Genomic DNA, 17,847 nt, shown 5'->3' with positions numbered 1-17,847 from the left:
CGGAAGGCAGGATACACCCTGGACAGGTCGCCAGTCCATCGCAGGGCAGACAGACACACACATACACACACAATCACACACAATCACACACACACTCGCACCTAGGGGCAATGTAACATGTCCAGTTGGCCTGACTGCATGTCTTCGGACTGTGGAAGGAAACCGGAGAACCCGGAGGAAACCCACGCAGACACGGGGAGAACCTCAGTCGCCCGGCCGGGGAATCGAACCCAGGCCCTCCTTGCTGTTTTTGTGAAATAAGAGACTTTTCCAGCAAAACTACCAGAGTGCTTTTACACTATTAATAAGACTAAGGACTAAATTATGTATTTTTGATATCTAAGTACAAGTCTGAATAAAAAAAATTGTAAGTTACAAAAGTCAATAATAATAATGATGATAAACTGTCTCATAATGTCCTTGTTGTTGCTGTAGCTTTAATCCAAAAGTTACCTACAGTAAAGCAGTCTTTTTAATTTGAAATGTACTTTCAATTTTCAAAAAATGCATTTTAAATTCAAATATGAAGGACTTTTATTTCTGTTAATTAACGTATAGTTAAAAATACATTTTATATTAATTATTTAAGTTTACACAATCATTTTAATTTAAAAAATAGAACAATTTGAACAACTTAAATCAGAAAACTCGCATATAGTAGAGGCAAATCCCCTTTTAAAACCACGTCTTTAATATTAAATATCTTTAAAAATCAAATGTGAAGGACTTTTATTTAAAAATAATTTAATGTAAAAATTAAAAATGCTGGTGTAATTTTGCATTTAACTAGTTTAATTACGTTTAGATTTAAAATTAGACGTAAAGCTTAGCTTGTTTTATTTATTAAATTTAAGTAATTTATTTTTATTTATTTATTTTGGACTGAGAGCTGTGTTGTTATTGCGGAGTGCTGAAGGGCAGGAGAACAGCGATAAAGAAGCGGTAAAAACACACGTTTAATTTCATATTTATTCACATTTTTCATGAATAAACTCTCATACATTCGGTTTTGTTGGAAGAACCGATCCCTTGTGCTTATAAAATATGACCTTTATTGCTGTCTATTCGGGTCTGAGAGCAAGTTTTAGTAGTTTTATACGGATTAGCTTTAGCTTCTATAGCGCTGAGCTAATGCTAGCGGCTTTGCCATTAATAGGCTACTATTAGCAGCCGGTTTAGCCCAACATAGTTCTTAATTTCAGTTTTCTCAAAGCCAGCGGATCATAGCAGAGCCTTTAAAGTGTTAACCGAGCCTCTTGTTATTTATTAGATTAGTTTAAAATCCAGTTCTGTGCGCGTCATGTAGCGTTAGCGACGCTGGCTAACTTTTTAAACTTCTCTAACTTCGTTTCTGGAGATGTTAGGTCACGACAATCCACATAGTTAGCCGATTTAGCAGGTGTTAAACTCTTTGAAAGCATTTAAATGAATATTTAGGGCTACTCAGCTGCTCGAATGTCAAGGTTTTGTTTATTTTTAAAACTGAAGTCTGCTTCTTGTTTGAAACTCTCGTTCCACCTTAAATGGTGCAGCGGTTACGTTCTGGCTAGTGAGTCGCCAAACTGTAACTGCTGCATCATTTAAGGTGGAACGGAAATTCGAACAAAAAGGCCGACTTGAGCTTAGTATGCGAGCTTTGACCAATTCATGACACAGTTTAATATAATTTATTAGTAACAAATATTTCCTGTATACTATATTATTTTTTGTAATTTTAATACAAGGAATGAAATTCCTCTTATTCCTGTCACCACCACTGTAAAGAGATCTGAACCATTTCCCACCAAACCACTCTGAATCACTGTTTACATCTCAGCAGTATAATTCTGCAGGAATTTTGGAAATACCCTTAAAGTAATGCTGTTTACTGAAACAGACCCCTGTAGTCCATCTGTATTGGTTGGTCCTTCCTTCTGTAACACACCTGATTCACAGTGCATCCACAGGTAATTTGCTTTGTGAGTTAGGTTTGTACTACCTACACATAAAATCAGGATACTAAAAGAACAGCAGCACAGCAGAAGCTTAGTTACACATTTGTTAAATACACATCTAACATTGAAATATTTTTCTTTTCAGAGGAGAAATTTCAAAGTTGCAGTTACAGATCAAACTACATAATATGTAGAAGACAACACATTTATACCAGACAACACATTTAACATCCCGGCAGCTACAGCTGTGTTGCAACATAAGTTGCGCATTTCATGTGACTGATCGCATTTAAATTAGGGAGAAACAACTTGTTAAGTGTGCTGAATGACTAATGACACCATCATTTGGCTTGGTGGTTATGGCAGCAGTCAAGCTGTAATACCAAATTAGCCAAAGCACCAGGCAAACCTCGTCCACTTGATGTGGGCAGTCAGATACTGTCGTATACCGTATATGAAACAAACAATAGTAAGCTTTAGTATTTTAAAAAATTGAAAAGTCATAAGAAAAATGAAGATGCAATATTCAAGATTCTGCACTATTTCTAGGTCCTTATTTGAGTTTAAGCAAATTTGTGACCATGCTGAGGCCTTTGTACAAAAAGGAGATTGTTTTTTTGTAAAATTGTTTTTAGTCTGATCTGATTTGCTGATCGGAGACTTAATAATAGTTAATAATTAATAATAAATACACCGTTCTCTTTTTGTTTTTTCTGAATTCTTTGCAGATGGCTGCTATCCGCAAAAAGCTGGTGATCGTGGGAGATGGTGCCTGTGGAAAGACCTGTTTACTCATCGTCTTCAGTAAAGACCAGTTCCCTGAGGTGTACGTGCCCACAGTGTTTGAGAATTACGTGGCAGACATTGAGGTGGATGGAAAGCAGGTAAAAGGGATTTTGAATTATAAACACTGTCTGTTTACTTTAGTGGCGTAATGTATTTGTACCGAACTGTCAACGATAAGGACATTACAGTTCGGTACATGCAATTGTACAGAGAATACACTGTAGCCTGTGCACAAAGATTGATAATTGTCACGCAGAACCAAATTTCACAAACAAGAGTTCCACCCAGAAAGCTGTAAGCCGTTAAGAAGTTAGGAACATGCCATGCTAAACTTATCTAGAGATTTTCACTAACCTCAAGCTGATGGGTGACAGTCTGTCTTGTGTAAAGGACCATTGCTAAGTAGAGCAGTGTCCTTAACAGCTAGCAACAAATGTTTTAGTCTTTTGAAGATTTAGATCGACAGCAGCATCGTAACTCCTGATTTTGAGGTGTTTGAAAAGTGGGCGAGAGGTGAGGAAGGCAGCTATCAAGGTAAATAAAAAGAAAGGGAATAAAAAAAAAAAACACACACAAGCTGAAATGAAACGAATGAATTATCCCTGTTCACAGCCTGCAGTATGTTTGTGTTGTGAAGAGATTCAGCACAAAGCCTTACAGATTTTTATGTTTTCTGCTCCAAACTGAAAACAATTAAGCTTACGTTGAACTATCATTGTGTACATCAGCTAACATTACTGACTTTCCCCATTGAATGTAAATGACCCACTACAGGCTGTAGCAACTTCCTCAGATGAGGACACTATAAGACATTATGTGGAACAAACTGTAACCTGCACCACTGTCTGTTCAAAATAAATGAAACCTAGCCTTAGCATTTGGGGGTTTTTGTTGCTTTTTTCTGTTGTGCCAAACCATGATGTCCAGACTACGGTGTGAACCAAACAATGGCCTCTGTGTACGGCTACACTCCTGGTTCACATGCACACCAATATTTGTTATTGTTGCTGGATTTCTGTTATTATTAAAGTGGCTGTGCAAGCAACATGCTCTGATTTCATGGATCAGATTGAAGCTGTTGTCAGTCGCATAAAGAGGATGGATTTAAGCTCAGTAATGGGGTTTTTCAGTGCATTAAAACTCTTACTCTGATTTCTTTCATTTCTGAGCCTGTGTAAAAACAGAGCGCTGTCCTGAAAACGGAACTGTATAAGCACACATACAATACAATTTTTTTTGTAGTATTTTTTGTGGACTGCTTGTTGGTTGCTGGTAAATAAATGTGTTGGTTTTTAAAGCGTATACTTTTTAAGAACAATTTTCACACATCAAGCCATATAGTCCAAGTGCTAAATTAAATTTTCTCTCACAAAAAATTCTCTACCTTGCACTACTACAAACCGACAAATGGAAATAATGAGACATACTGGCAGCCCCTAGAGTTGTTTTTTTTTTTTCTTCTTTCAGGAAAATTGTGGAGAGAAATTATGATTTTAATATGGCTGCAAATGCTGTTTTTAGGTGTGCTAATGTACTTTAGTCTATGTTTATGCATAACAAGTCATACTAAAGTGCATTACATGTTCTAGTTGTTGTTTTTCGTTGCTAATGTTAATTTTATTGTTGGTGACTTAATATTTTGCAGGTAGAGCTTGCCTTATGGGACACTGCAGGTCAGGAAGATTATGACCGGTTAAGACCGCTCTCCTATCCTGATACTGATGTCATTCTCATGTGCTTTTCTGTTGACAGCCCTGACAGTTTGGGTAAGACGTCAATATTAAAAGTTCTCATGATTGTAAGTCAGCTGTGTTCCACATTCTGTATCTGCTGCCCTTCGCTCAGCTCCATTCAGATAAGGCTTTTTATCTTCTGCAGTTACGCTTCTGACCACTTCATCAGAAACCCCTCCCTTGTAACTAGAGACTGTAGCTCATCATGACACACAGTTTATATTAGCCATTGTCTATTTTTATTAATTTTTTTAATCACTGGTCAGTTTCTGATTGTACAGGCAGTCTTGTCTGTATATTTTGGCTGATGGACCACTCAACTGTGACACTGACACGTGTCAAAAAAAAACAAGCAGTACTGGTTTAAAATGCCCACTATGTAGTGGCTTATGAAGGAAGAGCTCGTAAGTGTCCAATGAGTGGAAGCACAAGGGAGGTGTTTCTACTAAAGTGGCTGGTCAGTGTAAATGCGAAGTAGTTATTTCCAATAAAGTGGCCAGTTAGTGGAAGTACAAGGTAGGTGTTTCTAATAAAGTGGCCAGTGAAGTAAAGTGACTTCTTTGAAAGGATAAAATGGTGAATAATCAGTATGAATATTTTCCATTTGGTTTTCACAGAGAATATTCCAGAGAAGTGGACACCAGAGGTGAAGCATTTCTGTCCGAATGTTCCCATCATTCTTGTGGGCAACAAAAAGGACCTCCGTAATGACGAGCACACTCGAAGGGAGCTGGCCAAAATGAAACAGGTACACTCTCTTCTTCTGTCTTTTATTCTTTTATACGGTGAGTTTTTTCAGCTGAGAGCTGCAGCATTATGAGTTTCATGCTCCTGTTTGGTCACATTATGCTAGAAGAATATGCCTCGTATGCACCACTGCTTCGAGCTATGTGAAACTGATGTCATGCATTGTTAAGTTCTAAAATTGTGTCACCTGAGAGTTAATGCAACATTAGTGCAAGCTGCATTCTAAGTATTGCACATCACTTTCTGCAATACTTAGAATGCAGCTTGCACTAATGTTGCATTAACTCTCAGGTGACACGATGACATCAGTATCAGGACAGGAGAGCGGTCATAATCTTCCTGACCTGCAGTGTATATAAACAGACACAAACTGTGTGTGGATTGGCATGAATCATGGCTCCAACACAAGAGATATCAGTAGAAACAAAGGAGAGAATTCTAAAACTTCTTCAAGAAGGTAAATCATCACAGAATGTTGCAAAAGATGTTGGTTGTTCCCAGTTAGTTGTGTCTAAAATCTGGACCAAGTACAAACAAGATGGGAAGGTTGTGAAAGGGAAGCATACAGGTAGAAAAACATCAATGCATCAAAATGCTCAGAAAAACAGAAAATGCACAACAAAACAAATTAGAAATAAGTGGGCGGAAACGGGAGTCAATGTCTAACGAACTGTAAGAAATCACCTGAAAGAAATGGGATTTACATCCAGAAAAGCCAAAAGCCATCATTAACACGTAAACAGAAAAGAACAAGGTTACAGTGGGCTAAAGTAAAGCAGTCATGGACTGTGGATGACTGGATGAAAGTAATCTTCAGTGATGAATCACGAATCCGCATTGGGCAAGGTGATGATGCTGGAACTTTTGTTTGGTACCAATGAAATTTATAAAGATGACTGCCTGAAGAAAACATGTAAATTGCCAGTCATTGATGATCTGGGGCTGCATGTCAGGTAAAGGAACGGGGGAGATGACCGTCATTACGTCTTCAATAAATGCCAAAGTCTACACTGAATTTCTGCACACTTTTCTTATTCCATCAGCTGAAAGGATGTTTGGTGATGATGACTTCATTTTTCAAGATGATAATGCATCTTGCCATAGGGCAAAGGACGTGAAAACTTTCCTTCTAGAAAGACATATAATGTCAATAGCGTGGCCTGCAAATAGTCCAGATCTCAATCTAGTTGAAAATCTCTGGTGGAATATAAGAAAATGGTCAATGACAAGGCTCCAACCTGCAAAGCTGATCTGGCAACAGCAGTAACAAACAGTTGGAGACGGATTGATGAAGAATACTGTTTGTCATTAGTTTAGTCCATGCCGCAGACAATTTAAGCTGCTATAAAAGCCAGAGGTGGTGCAATAAAGTACTAATGGTAGTGTTTTTCTCATGATTCCATAATATTTTCCTCAGAATTTAGTGATTACATGTTTTTTTCTTCTACTTGATCTACAAACACAATTGTGACTGACTACAATGATTATTTCATTTTTTTTGTTTGTTCTGTGATTAACTTTTTTCTACAGTGTGTGTGTGTGTGTGTATGTGTGTGTGTGTGTGTGTGTGTGTATATATATATATATATATATATATATGGATATATATATGGATATATATATGGATGAAAGCAGCGGATTTTAATCACACAAAAAACTTCAGAGAAAGTCTGACATGCTTTAAATAATAAAGAAAAAGCTCTGAAAGCGAGAGAACTAAACCCATCGTGTAGTAACTGCACGATGGGTTTAGTTCTAGTTACTATTTTTATAGCCAATGTGACCAAAATGATACTGACACTGGGTTTTAGAACCATTCCTTAATCTTAACCTTGTCTTCAGGGATTAATAAAGTGATAAACTATCTATTTAAATGCAGTTATTTTATTTTATTTGATTTGGAAACATCATGCATTTATTAAACTTTTAAAAATTCCTGTCTTTTTAATAGTTGATTCCTTTCATTTTAAACATAATTCGCCTGACAAAATTTAGGAAACAGGTGCACTAGATTTATAACACGGAAGACAAAACGATAATGTCATTGTGAAATGGAATAACAATGATCATTTTATTTCTATTATCTCATTTTTGTAATTGTTGGAGATTGAAATCGTAATTGAAAAGAAAATTCGATTAAGTGTCCAGTCCTACACAGAAGGGGCTATATGGGTTGACACCCCCTCTGGCGGAAATGGAAACTGCTGTGTAAATGTATAATTATTATCAAATACTTTTTTTATAGTATTGCTAATCATCCCAGCCCTAATTCAGTTCGGTTCAAATTTATTTGAATAGCATTTGTGTAGACCCGCCAATATCTGTTTTAAGTACAGTGCATGGGATGAATACATGCTAATATTGTTTTATTGGATCTAAAGCCCCCTGGTGGGCAGTTCTAATCTGTATCTCACTTGTGTCTCTCTGCAGGAGCCCGTAAAACCAGAAGAAGGGCGAGACATGGCCAATCGAATCAACGCTTTCGGTTATTTAGAATGCTCAGCCAAGACAAAAGATGGCGTACGAGAGGTGTTCGAAATGGCTACCAGGGCGGCTCTGCAGGCAAAAAAGCGCGGCAAGAAGAATGCCTGCCTGTTATTATAGAGATGCGTAAGGTGGAGGGTTTAACTCGGCCGTGGACGTGAAAGAAGTGGGGGGGGAGGGTGTCAGGTCTGCTTTCCCATGCTGATACACCTGAAGCATCATGGGAAATGTAGGGCAAAACCAAGAGAAACCCTGTGGCACAGCTTAGCCTTTGTGGGATGACTAGATTATTTGTCATCCCTACAGCCCAGAGTGGGGGTTGGGGGGTTAAGACTTTTCCTCTGAGGTTTTGAAGTTAGGCTTTTAAAGAAAGGGTCTAAACAAAACTGCTAACGTTGCTAACAGTGAATGAAAGTGAATAGTTACTGGTTAGCATCATGCACTGATTTTGCTAAATGGTGGCTGCTGGCTTCATTTCATTCTGTTAGCCATGTTAGCATAATTTGTTTGAGCTGTTACTTTACTTTAATAAAAGACTCCATAAGTAAGATTTTTTTAGTTTTCTTTCTTTTGTTTTAGCCCTGAACTCTCGGCCCAGTCGGCTCTCAGATTTCCCACCACTGTCTTCAGCGACTGTTGCTGTGTGTCGGACAAATTGTACGTATGTTTGTATATGTGTGTATATGAATGCATGTGATCATCTCTTTGTAAATGAGTGTATTTAGGCTGCTTCTCTCAGTTTCTGTGGTTTTTTTTTGTGCTCAGCTAAAGTAGAGGTGGGTCTTTTTCATCCTCTTTGGCCTCTTGCTGCAGCCTTATCCCCCTTTTTTCCAAGCTGATGTCTCAAAGGATTCTGGGCTGTAAAACATTTGGCAGTTTTGTGTTATTTAAGCATACCTTTTTTTTAAGCATTGCATTTAGAAAATAAAATTTAATGGAAAAGCTAACAGTTTTCTGCCCTGTTTTCTTTTTACTTTTCAAAATTTCTCTGTAGTTCCTGATATTTTTGTCAGAATACAATAAACATGCTTAGTGTACAGGGAGGAATAGACATGAAGGCTCATGAAAGCTTATTTGATAAATATAAGTGTGACAACTTTAATAGCTACAGATTATAACAATAAAGGGGAATTCCATAGTTTTTTCAAAATCTATAATTACATGGTTAAGACTAACACAAGTCATTCAGAGTGGTTTGGTGTGAAATGTTCTGTTCTAGAGAAACTCACCAATATTCTTCCCAGTGGTGCTGATAGGAATCAGACATCCACCTCTGAAAGCTCCCTCGCAAATTTATTTCAAGAAATGGTTATAAATTCACTGCCTAATGACTGAAACACTGTTTATGGCACTTTTTAGAAGAATTTGGCCTTAAACTCCAGGCCAATGAGGCAAAATAGTCCCTGAATAAAACTGATTATTTAAGACTTTCCACTATTTTACCATCAGCTTCTATTTAACAGGTGAGAGCAGAAACATTTGGGGCTCTTCCTCACTCAGGGTGCTGGAAATAACACCAGTGTAATTGCCATGTCTTTTAACAATCCTTGCAAAAGCCTTTCTGAGGTGCTGGATCTCAGCAACGTTATACGCTGTATTATTATGTAATGCTTTTATTTTTCTGTTTGTGTAAAGCACTTTGAATCGTCACTGTGTGTGAAAGGTCCTATACAAATTCTGACTTGGTAAGTTTCTTTACAACGGAGTATTTCACACCAAATCGCTGTTTGCATCTTAACCATTTGATTGTAGAGACAGTTTTAAAAACCGGTGGAAATACACTTTAATGCAGAGGGGAATAGGTTGGAGGGATCAGGCAACCCTGCAGAGGTCCACCGTATATTTGCATCGGTGCGGTGAAGCTAATGCAAAAAAAAAAAACCGTTTTAAATCTGTCAGCAGTTGCACATGCCTGCTTTAATAAAGGTAAATATGTTCACTCTTTTTACTCGTAGACAATTGAGATTTATTGCATTTCTTTTCAACTGGACGTCTTGGGTGACCTTGTTTAGCCAGCAAAGCTAACCTAACTAGGTTAGCTTAACAGCATTAGCAAACGAAAAAGAGCTAACTTAGAGACGCTGGTCAAACAAGGTATGAATTATAATATAAATAAATTACTCAGTAGGTTATGAGTTTTTTTAGTGGATTTATTGCAGATTAATCGGATAATCGTAAGTTATTTGTTAGGCTAGCTAACAGCTGTCTGCTTAGTTGTTTAACGTTAGCTAGGTAACGTTAGCTTCATTAAATTGCTATGTTGGCTATCAACAAGACTTTCTGCTGAACAAAAGTCTTATATTCTTGTTTTAATGGACTATCTGGCAGTAGCAGGTTATTCTGCTTAGATGAAAACGGGGTATTATACGCTGCTAAGCAGGTTTAGATGGGTAAAAACGTTCCTGCGTTAGAAGTTGGCTGGTTATTCGAATTTTCCGTTCCACCTTAAGTGGCGCAGTAGTTACACACGGAAAGATACTGGCGCCAGGACGAGGCTGCTGCAGTATTTAAGGTGGAACGGAAAATTCGCAACAGTAGAAGCGTTGAATTTGTGATACAAACTTCTGGAACTGTTTTATCCTGCAGATCTGGGTTTCATTTTTTTTAACAAAACTACAACTGGAACGACTTATTAAACATATATCTTGCTCTTATTGTTCTGTATTAGGCTGACTAAGAAGGGGGCGTTACCCAGAGCAATTTTTGAACATGGATTATGAGAGGAGGTAAGGAGAGTCTGCTACTACTAATCATAATAAGACTAAGAATTGTTACATCATAGATGTATCAGTTATAATTAGTCAAAAATATAATTTATTCATAGTTATTGTTATTATTGATGTCATTTATTATTAAGTATTGTTATTATTGTTTTGTAAACACTACAGGTTTATTTTTGTTCTTTTAAACTTGATATCAGCAATAATAGTAACACTAGTTATTAATTATTATTTGTTTGTATTAATTAATATTTCTCAATTATTTGTCAATATTACAACAAGCACTGAGAAATCATGTTATTACAAGAGAAGAATAGTGTAAAGGCAGGTATGTTTGATTTGAAGCAGGTATGTGAACTGAGGCAAGTTTTGTCTCTCTGAGCTCTTTCCTCATCTTCCTTTGCTGCTGTTTGTCAGGGGCGGCCGCGGGGACCGAATGGGTCGCTATGGCAAAGACACAGAAGACCACGATTACAGGGACATGGACTATCGCGGCTACAGACAAGACAGAATGGACGGAGGCTTTGTACACGATAACGGCTTGAGCGGTGACCGGCAGCACGGACGTGACGACTGTGTGGGAGGGATGCGAGATTTCCCGGCAGGTCACTTTCCTGAGAACTGGGGAGGGTTCAGACAGAGAGGAACCCGCGGAGGTGATGGCAACCGGCGAGGAAAAGGGTTCCAGTACGATTCCCCCCGAGTGCACCCACGATTCCAGCAGGAGGAGAGAGATTATCACTTTGAGGCTGAACACGAGACACACAGGCGGGACTACCAGCCTTTCAGGCAGATTCAGACAGATAAACACATTCCACACCAATCAGATAATGCAGAAGAATGGGGGCGAGCGGGGGGGCCGAGCACATCCCCTCAGGAGGAATACGGTGCGGGTCGAAGAGGGGAAGATGAAAAATACCCCAGAGGTGTTGGCCAAACAAGGGTGAGAGCACTGGGTATTAATATTAAAGGGCCCATATCGTGAAACCTGAATGTAGTGTGCAAACATTGTTAAAACACTATTGTATCTTCAGTCCATACATGTATATGTATGTATGTATGTATGTATGTGTGTGTGTGCGTGTGTGTGCGTATGTTATAAATAACAGGCGAAATAGGAAGAGGCAAGGCTCCTCATACATCCTACCAGTTAGCACTGACAAATGAACATCACATAGCTAAAAACAGTCACTCCCATCCTGAAACTTGCCTGTTCTTTAATCCATGTTAACAGTTTCAGTTAACCGTCTCACAAACTACATAACCAAATCTATTAAAGATACTGAACAACATGGCAATGCTATTGCTAATTTGTTGGGTATGCACTTCTATTGCTTGTTAGCTACATTAGCCTTGTAGTGCCAGTGCTAAAGCTACAGAAACAAACTTCAGACACCAAACATGTCTTGGCTGACTGATTACATTTGGAGTAAAGGGGGCCTGTCAACCGCTGGAACAAGCTAGCAGTTTAGCTAGTCATTTAATGTGTGTCGTGCGTTTGCTCCAGGGTTTCTGTCCCCAGCAGCAGTCTGGAGCGAGGGATGAGGCTGGAGAGAGCGTGTACTCAGCAGGGGCAGAGTCTGGACCAGAGGAGGCAGAGCTTCGGGATCAGGACTACAGAGCTGAGGGAGAACAGGGCCAGAGACCCAGCAACATCATCATGCTGAGGATGCTGCCTCCAAATGCCACCGTCAATGAGGTATAGACTAAAATCCGCTGCCCAGTTTACAGCCGCGTTCACAGAAGGGCACTTCTGAAGCCTGTTTATAAGCACTTTAAGTGGGGTTTCAAGTAAAGCTGCCTGCCTCGCTGGTCAGAAAATGCCAGCGGTGAATCACCATTGGAAATTGTTGGCTTAGGCTTAATCTTGATCTGAGAAACTGGTCTTAACTTAGCTATCTTATGTTTACCTCAGTTGTCATTTGTTTTTTAAAGAGATTAAAATAAACAGTAATATGTAAATGTTTAAAATCAGATATTTTCAGAAGCCTTTCGCCATATGCACACACATTTTTGCTCACGGTTTGCAAATGATATGCTTTTTAAAAAAAAAAACAGCATATTAAGATTTAAGTGTAAACATGAATTTCTTTTCTATCTGTTTGCATTTTCCATTATGTTTTTTCTTTTTGTCACAGCCTGGTTTTTTTTTTACCATTGGCTTTAGCAATACATTAATATCAGATAATAATAATGGTCCTTCAGTAGAGCCCTGAGGTACCTCAACATCATAGGATAGACTAGGGAATATTTCACTGTTTTTCATTATTTGTTTTCAAAATGCTTGGCAAAAAATGTAATATTACAATATGATAGTAAGATGTTTATAGGTTTTTTTAATTAATAAAAAATAATTACAGAAGATTCAATTAAGAGGCACTGGCTTGTTAAACACTATCAGATTAATTTCTTGTATCTTCACATTCTCTCCCATTCAGGTGGCCTTTTTGCCAGCCACCCATCTAAATTATTTTCTCTGTATTTTGTAAGGCCACCACTCCTCCAAACTCCCTAAAACCACAGGGGGGTCCCCCAGCTTAAGGGTCCGTATGCTATAAATAGAATTGTCTGACTGAATCAGCACATGGGGTTTCACGCGTCTGTGATGTATGTACTTTCTCTGTGTAGATTCGTGCCCAGCTGCAGCAGCAGGGAGTCCAGCCACGAGAAGTGCGTCTCATGAGAAATAAATCTTCAGGTGAGTTCATTCTTCAAGTGGGGCTTTTGGTTACCCCAGCACTATCTACTTCATCTACACTCATCCCCTAAAAACTTCTCCCTCCCTCCTCCGATTCCTTCTCTCTCTGTTTCTGCCGCTCACTTCCAGTCAGTGTTTCTCCCTCTTCGCTGTTCAATGCATAGTGAGTGTAGAGGTTTATGCCGTTAGTAGGTTTGGTGCTTTTGATAACTGTAGGCCTGCTCAGTGTGCTGCCAGTGCTTATAAAACACTCGTCTGTCCTCTCTTCTCTCTTCCACATCTTTCTCTCACCCACTGCTGAGCTTTCAGTCACATCCAAAACAAAAGAACAGGTGCCCACGCATGCTTACATTTAACTCAGTCACTGAGTAATGATGCAGAACGTATTGGGGTTTATCTGCACACATACATTCACGTAGTGTACACTGGGGATATAAATGCATCAGTGCATTGATATAAAGACACCAATTCAACTGAATCATTTTGCAGTATTGTAGTCTATATAATCTACTATAAGTTGGCTTGACAAAGTCATCTTACTGTTCTTCGTTTTAAACATATTATTATTCTGCATTGAAATTATAAACTTTCTAGCTGGAACTACCAAACTTGCATAACTGTATAATCATAGATTGTATAGCCAAGTAGTGAGCTTGTGCTTTTTAAAACAGACTGGATGTACAGTTTTTGTACAGGATTCATTCAAAGACTACTTTTTACCCAGAGGAAATGAATGCTAGATTATTCAGAAAATTTACATCCAACTGCTGCAAATTATGCCACAATTGAACACACACATTATATACAAATTTGCATATTTACTAGCAACCACTTGGGCTATAATAGCACCCCTAGCAGCCACCACAGATGCCATACCATATGCAGTACCATAGTACTGTAACCACTGGATACCATAGCAACAGCCTAATAACCACCTAACAATACCCATGGAATCACCTACCACACCATAGCAAACACCTAGCAACCAATTATAGCAACAATCTAGCAATGCCTTAGCAACCAGCTAGAAACATCCCAGCAACAATCTGAAATACTATAGCAGCCACCTTGGAAACCTTAGCATCCACCCAAGATATTGTAGCAGCTGTCTAGCACTGTCTCGGTCATCACCCAGGATAACATAAAACCACCTAGTAACATCGTAGCAACAATCTGTAACAATATAGCAACCACCTCGGAAACCTTAGCAACCACTTAGCAATGCTGTCAATACCATAACAGTGATCTAGTAAGCACGTAGCATCTGCTATGGCCTAATAACCAGCTGGAATGCCATAGCAACGGCCTGCAACAGCTTAGCAACCACCTGGAAAAACTATATAAACAGTAAACTGATACAGCTGTCTACAACACCTTCAATTTATTTATCTTTAGTGTTTCTACAGAGCTTTGTCAAGCCAACTTAAAATTTATTCACATACTTTCCTGTTCTGGTTGATTATAGTAATATTTGGGGCCAGCCTGAGTAATTTGAATACTCGAGTACTTGCTTATTGCACCCTTTATTTAGTATTTGAAGGCTTTGTTTTATTTGAGGCACAAATGTTATGCGCTGAAGTAGATGTCATCAGCAAAGACCTTTACATAACAGGTTATTGTTGATATTTGGAAAATGTGAAATAAATAAATTCAAGCTGGATTAGTTGAATACATCATAAGTTCATGCCTGGTATCTACTTTACTTGCTAGGCAAAAGTTTGAACACTCCCAGTCAAATTTCTGATGTTTTGTTCATTTTTGAAGCGAAAATGTTCCTCTACAGATAATTTTGGCATTTTTACTGCAAATTTTAATGCACAATTTCTGTTTATTTGCTGAGTTTAATATATTGGAAAAAAGACACAAAACAAACTTTTGCACAGTCTACATTGTATGTCTTATTTTTCCTCAATATGTTCATTTCAGTAAATAAACAGTACTTAATGAGCAGGATGTGTTAACCTATTTTCACAAAGAAAATAAACTGAACATGGAATTTGACCAATCTCAAACTTTTGTATATGACTGTATAGACACGCTACATTTTCCACCGTACACTCACATTTCCACTCATGCCTCCAACTGTACATCCCAGAGACGAAAGAGGAGAGTCATGTGTAAGTATTGTTGCGGTATCTGGGACTGCAGTGTGTTAGCAGCTTATTAGTCACTGTGTTTTGATTTGCGATTTTTTTGGACTTTTATAGCCCATTTCTCTTTTCTGTTTAAATTAACACTAATTTTGTTGTAAACGAGGTCAAGTTGGAAGTGAGTGAGCTGCTAACTCTATTAAATGTCATATTGTTTGGAAAGGTTGTTCCAGGTGTTGGTGTAATTTAAAACATACAGTAAAGCTTTGATTTAGTTTATTTGCCTCAACCCAGAATAATCAGACTGAGTAGATATTTAGAATTCATTGCTCATGTCCACACTCATTAGTTTATCAGTCATTAGGCTTAACTCATTAAATTATAAGACTGTCTGACTCGTGTTTCTGTTCTGACAGTTTCTTTCAATTTTTTGTATTTCACAGCAAACTAATAGGAAAACCTAGCTCATGGCTGAAACTTACAGACTCTGAAGTGCATACACGTTGCACATATCTTTAGGTATCTGTATTATTTTCACAAACTTGAAAGCTTGTATTCTTATATAAATTCACCTTAGGTCACCAGGTTTCAGAAAAAGTTCCCCATTGATCATCTCAAGTTAATATTTTCAGGGATTAAAGGCATCGGCTCTTATTCATCAAAGTTTATCAATATTATTGTCACATCAGTAATATAAATAAGTGTTAATGTTATGAATATGCATTCCATATAAAAACTTTATCTACTGATGCAATAAATAACTTGTTTTCAGTGAAAACAGGGTAATTTTTTTTTTCTTTTGTAAAAATCATTATAATGGCATGGCATTGTTTGAAGCCCTGTATTTAAGATAAATGAATCACTACATCATAAACAAAGCATAGTTTATTTTTTTTATGTAAAAGGTGATGCAAAATTAAATAGAAAATTACTGATCGGACAAAAAATTTTCATTGGGGGGCTCAGTATATAATTTTGATAATTGAAAGATGTTTAAGCTCTGGCCACTAGGTGGGGCAGTGCACCTTACTTGAACTGAGACATCACTGATGAGGGCAAACATTTGTTCATAAGCTGCAGAGTTATTTTATTGGCTCACTTTCGAACAGCATCTGCGTGAATTACAGTGTGCTTCACGTAAATAGTATCATTATGAGTGTAAATTGGGATGTGTCTTTTACAGATGCAATGTAAATAAGGTACTCGTGTGTGAGTGTATGTCATTTTGGCCGGTCTAATCTGCACCCATTTCTACTCAGCTTTGATGAGTGTGGGCCAGTGTGCTTAGCAGAAAATTCCAGGCTTCTGTCTTCATTAGTCTTTATTACTCTTCGTTAGTCTTTCCTCCGTATCTACCCTATTTTTCAGATGACCTCCTGTGTTTCGCAATTATGGCTGAAATGTTTGGTTGGGGAACAGAAGTTTTGTTTGTTATCGGTTTCAGAGAAGCCAAAGAAAAGTTATTGTTTTGTCAAATTGTTCTTGGACAATGTGCGCTTTGCGGCAGTCAGTACAGCCAAGTGAAGAGGAAATTATGCCAGCAGTGCTACAAGCATAAAGAGCGCAGAGCTTCAGCTTCACAATGACTCTGTAAAAAAACCTCAGTTGTTGCAACTAGATGATAAACTGTCAGATAAACATCACTGTTTACTCCTAACAGACCCCTTTTAGCTTATTTTACACATCATATTCTCTTTATAACAGGATTCTGTCCTCACCTGAGGCTGAGCAGGCAGCAGAAAGTTGGCTAGCTAAGGCTACGATAACAAGGGACAGACTTAAAGTTTAAGCCTTTATATAAAGCATTACTTCAAAATAGTGACATACAAGTAAATAGTGTTATTTACATGCCTGTTATGGGCTTAAAATGTCTGTAATTAAATTAGAACCGACATAAAAATCCCAAACAAATACCATGATAAAAACGCAAGGGGCATTATTGTAGTGTACATGAGTTATAGTGCTGGTTTAAAAACAGATTTCACATTAGACTTTGCTGTGTGATGGCTCTGACTTATGGTTCTCTCCCTGAATTAGACTCTCAGTGTAAACACAATAAAAGAATTTGTATAAAATGGCTTTTATTTTTTAATTTAGTGTGAGTAATTAGTGAAACTACGTCATATACGGTGAGTTTTGACATCATCTGTTGGCCCAATCCTAATATAGAGGCCTTAAAGAGTGACCCTAATTTTGTGTATTCAAATGTGCTCTCGAGATACCATTTTCATATTTAGCGTTATTTGTCAGTTGTAATGTTCTCTGTTATAAAGGTAAAAGCTGCAATATGCTTTTAAAATGTAGCTTGATTTTTGACAGCTCTTATGTCAGAATCTGTTATTACTTTGAGAATATTACCAAATTGGCAAGAGGTTACTGTGATTTGAAGAATAAATACTAAAATTGGCTTCAGTGTGGAGATGGAAAATGCCAGAGTTGCTCCAGTGGGGAAATTGGAAAATGGAAATTGCAAAAAAAAAAAAACTTAAACCAAAGACAAATCCCTTTTATGCATATTGTGAATAGTTCAAAAGTTTGGCCATTTTAAGGCACCCACTTTTTAAAATCGCTAAATCTCAGAAACAGATGAAGATGCAAGCCTGAAATTTTGCAAACTATCTGCTGGGTACAGTGACATTATTTCCTGAAAATGTT

At 37.8% G+C, this 17,847-nt stretch overlaps 2 protein-coding genes across 3 annotated transcripts in view; both read left to right on the top strand.

The window, feature by feature from the left end:
- The first annotated feature begins 892 nt into the window (after window positions 1–892).
- Window positions 893–8,631, top strand: rhoac (ras homolog gene family, member Ac). The gene is made up of 5 exons (XM_017715603.2): window positions 893–942; window positions 2,663–2,818; window positions 4,366–4,486; window positions 5,071–5,201; window positions 7,631–8,631. Exons 2-5 carry the CDS (start codon window positions 2,663–2,665, stop codon window positions 7,802–7,804), a joined length of 582 nt encoding a protein of 193 aa, XP_017571092.1. The 5' UTR covers window positions 893–942; the 3' UTR covers window positions 7,805–8,631.
- A 646-nt stretch (window positions 8,632–9,277) lies between these two features.
- The window catches only part of rbm10 (RNA binding motif protein 10), a 40,871-nt gene continuing 32,301 nt past the window's right edge, over window positions 9,278–17,847 (top strand). Inside the window, exons 1-5 of one of the 2 annotated variants that reach the window (XM_017715602.2) lie at window positions 9,278–9,369; window positions 10,353–10,410; window positions 10,822–11,347; window positions 11,912–12,103; window positions 13,033–13,102. In XM_017715602.2, coding sequence (XP_017571091.2) covers window positions 10,394–10,410; window positions 10,822–11,347; window positions 11,912–12,103; window positions 13,033–13,102 — 805 coding nt within the window. In that variant the 5' untranslated portion in view covers window positions 9,278–9,369; window positions 10,353–10,393. Of the gene's footprint in view, window positions 9,370–9,478; window positions 9,611–10,352; window positions 10,411–10,821; window positions 11,348–11,911; window positions 12,104–13,032; window positions 13,103–17,847 lie in introns of those variants that run through there. The other variant, XM_017715600.2, reaches the window with a different exon arrangement.

This window comes from Pygocentrus nattereri, chromosome 9 (assembly GCF_015220715.1).
Source record: "Pygocentrus nattereri isolate fPygNat1 chromosome 9, fPygNat1.pri, whole genome shotgun sequence".
NCBI classification, from domain to species: domain Eukaryota; kingdom Metazoa; phylum Chordata; class Actinopteri; order Characiformes; family Serrasalmidae; genus Pygocentrus; species Pygocentrus nattereri.
Note: the sequence above shows the minus strand (reverse complement) of the source record. Positions and strands in the feature narration are given on the sequence as shown.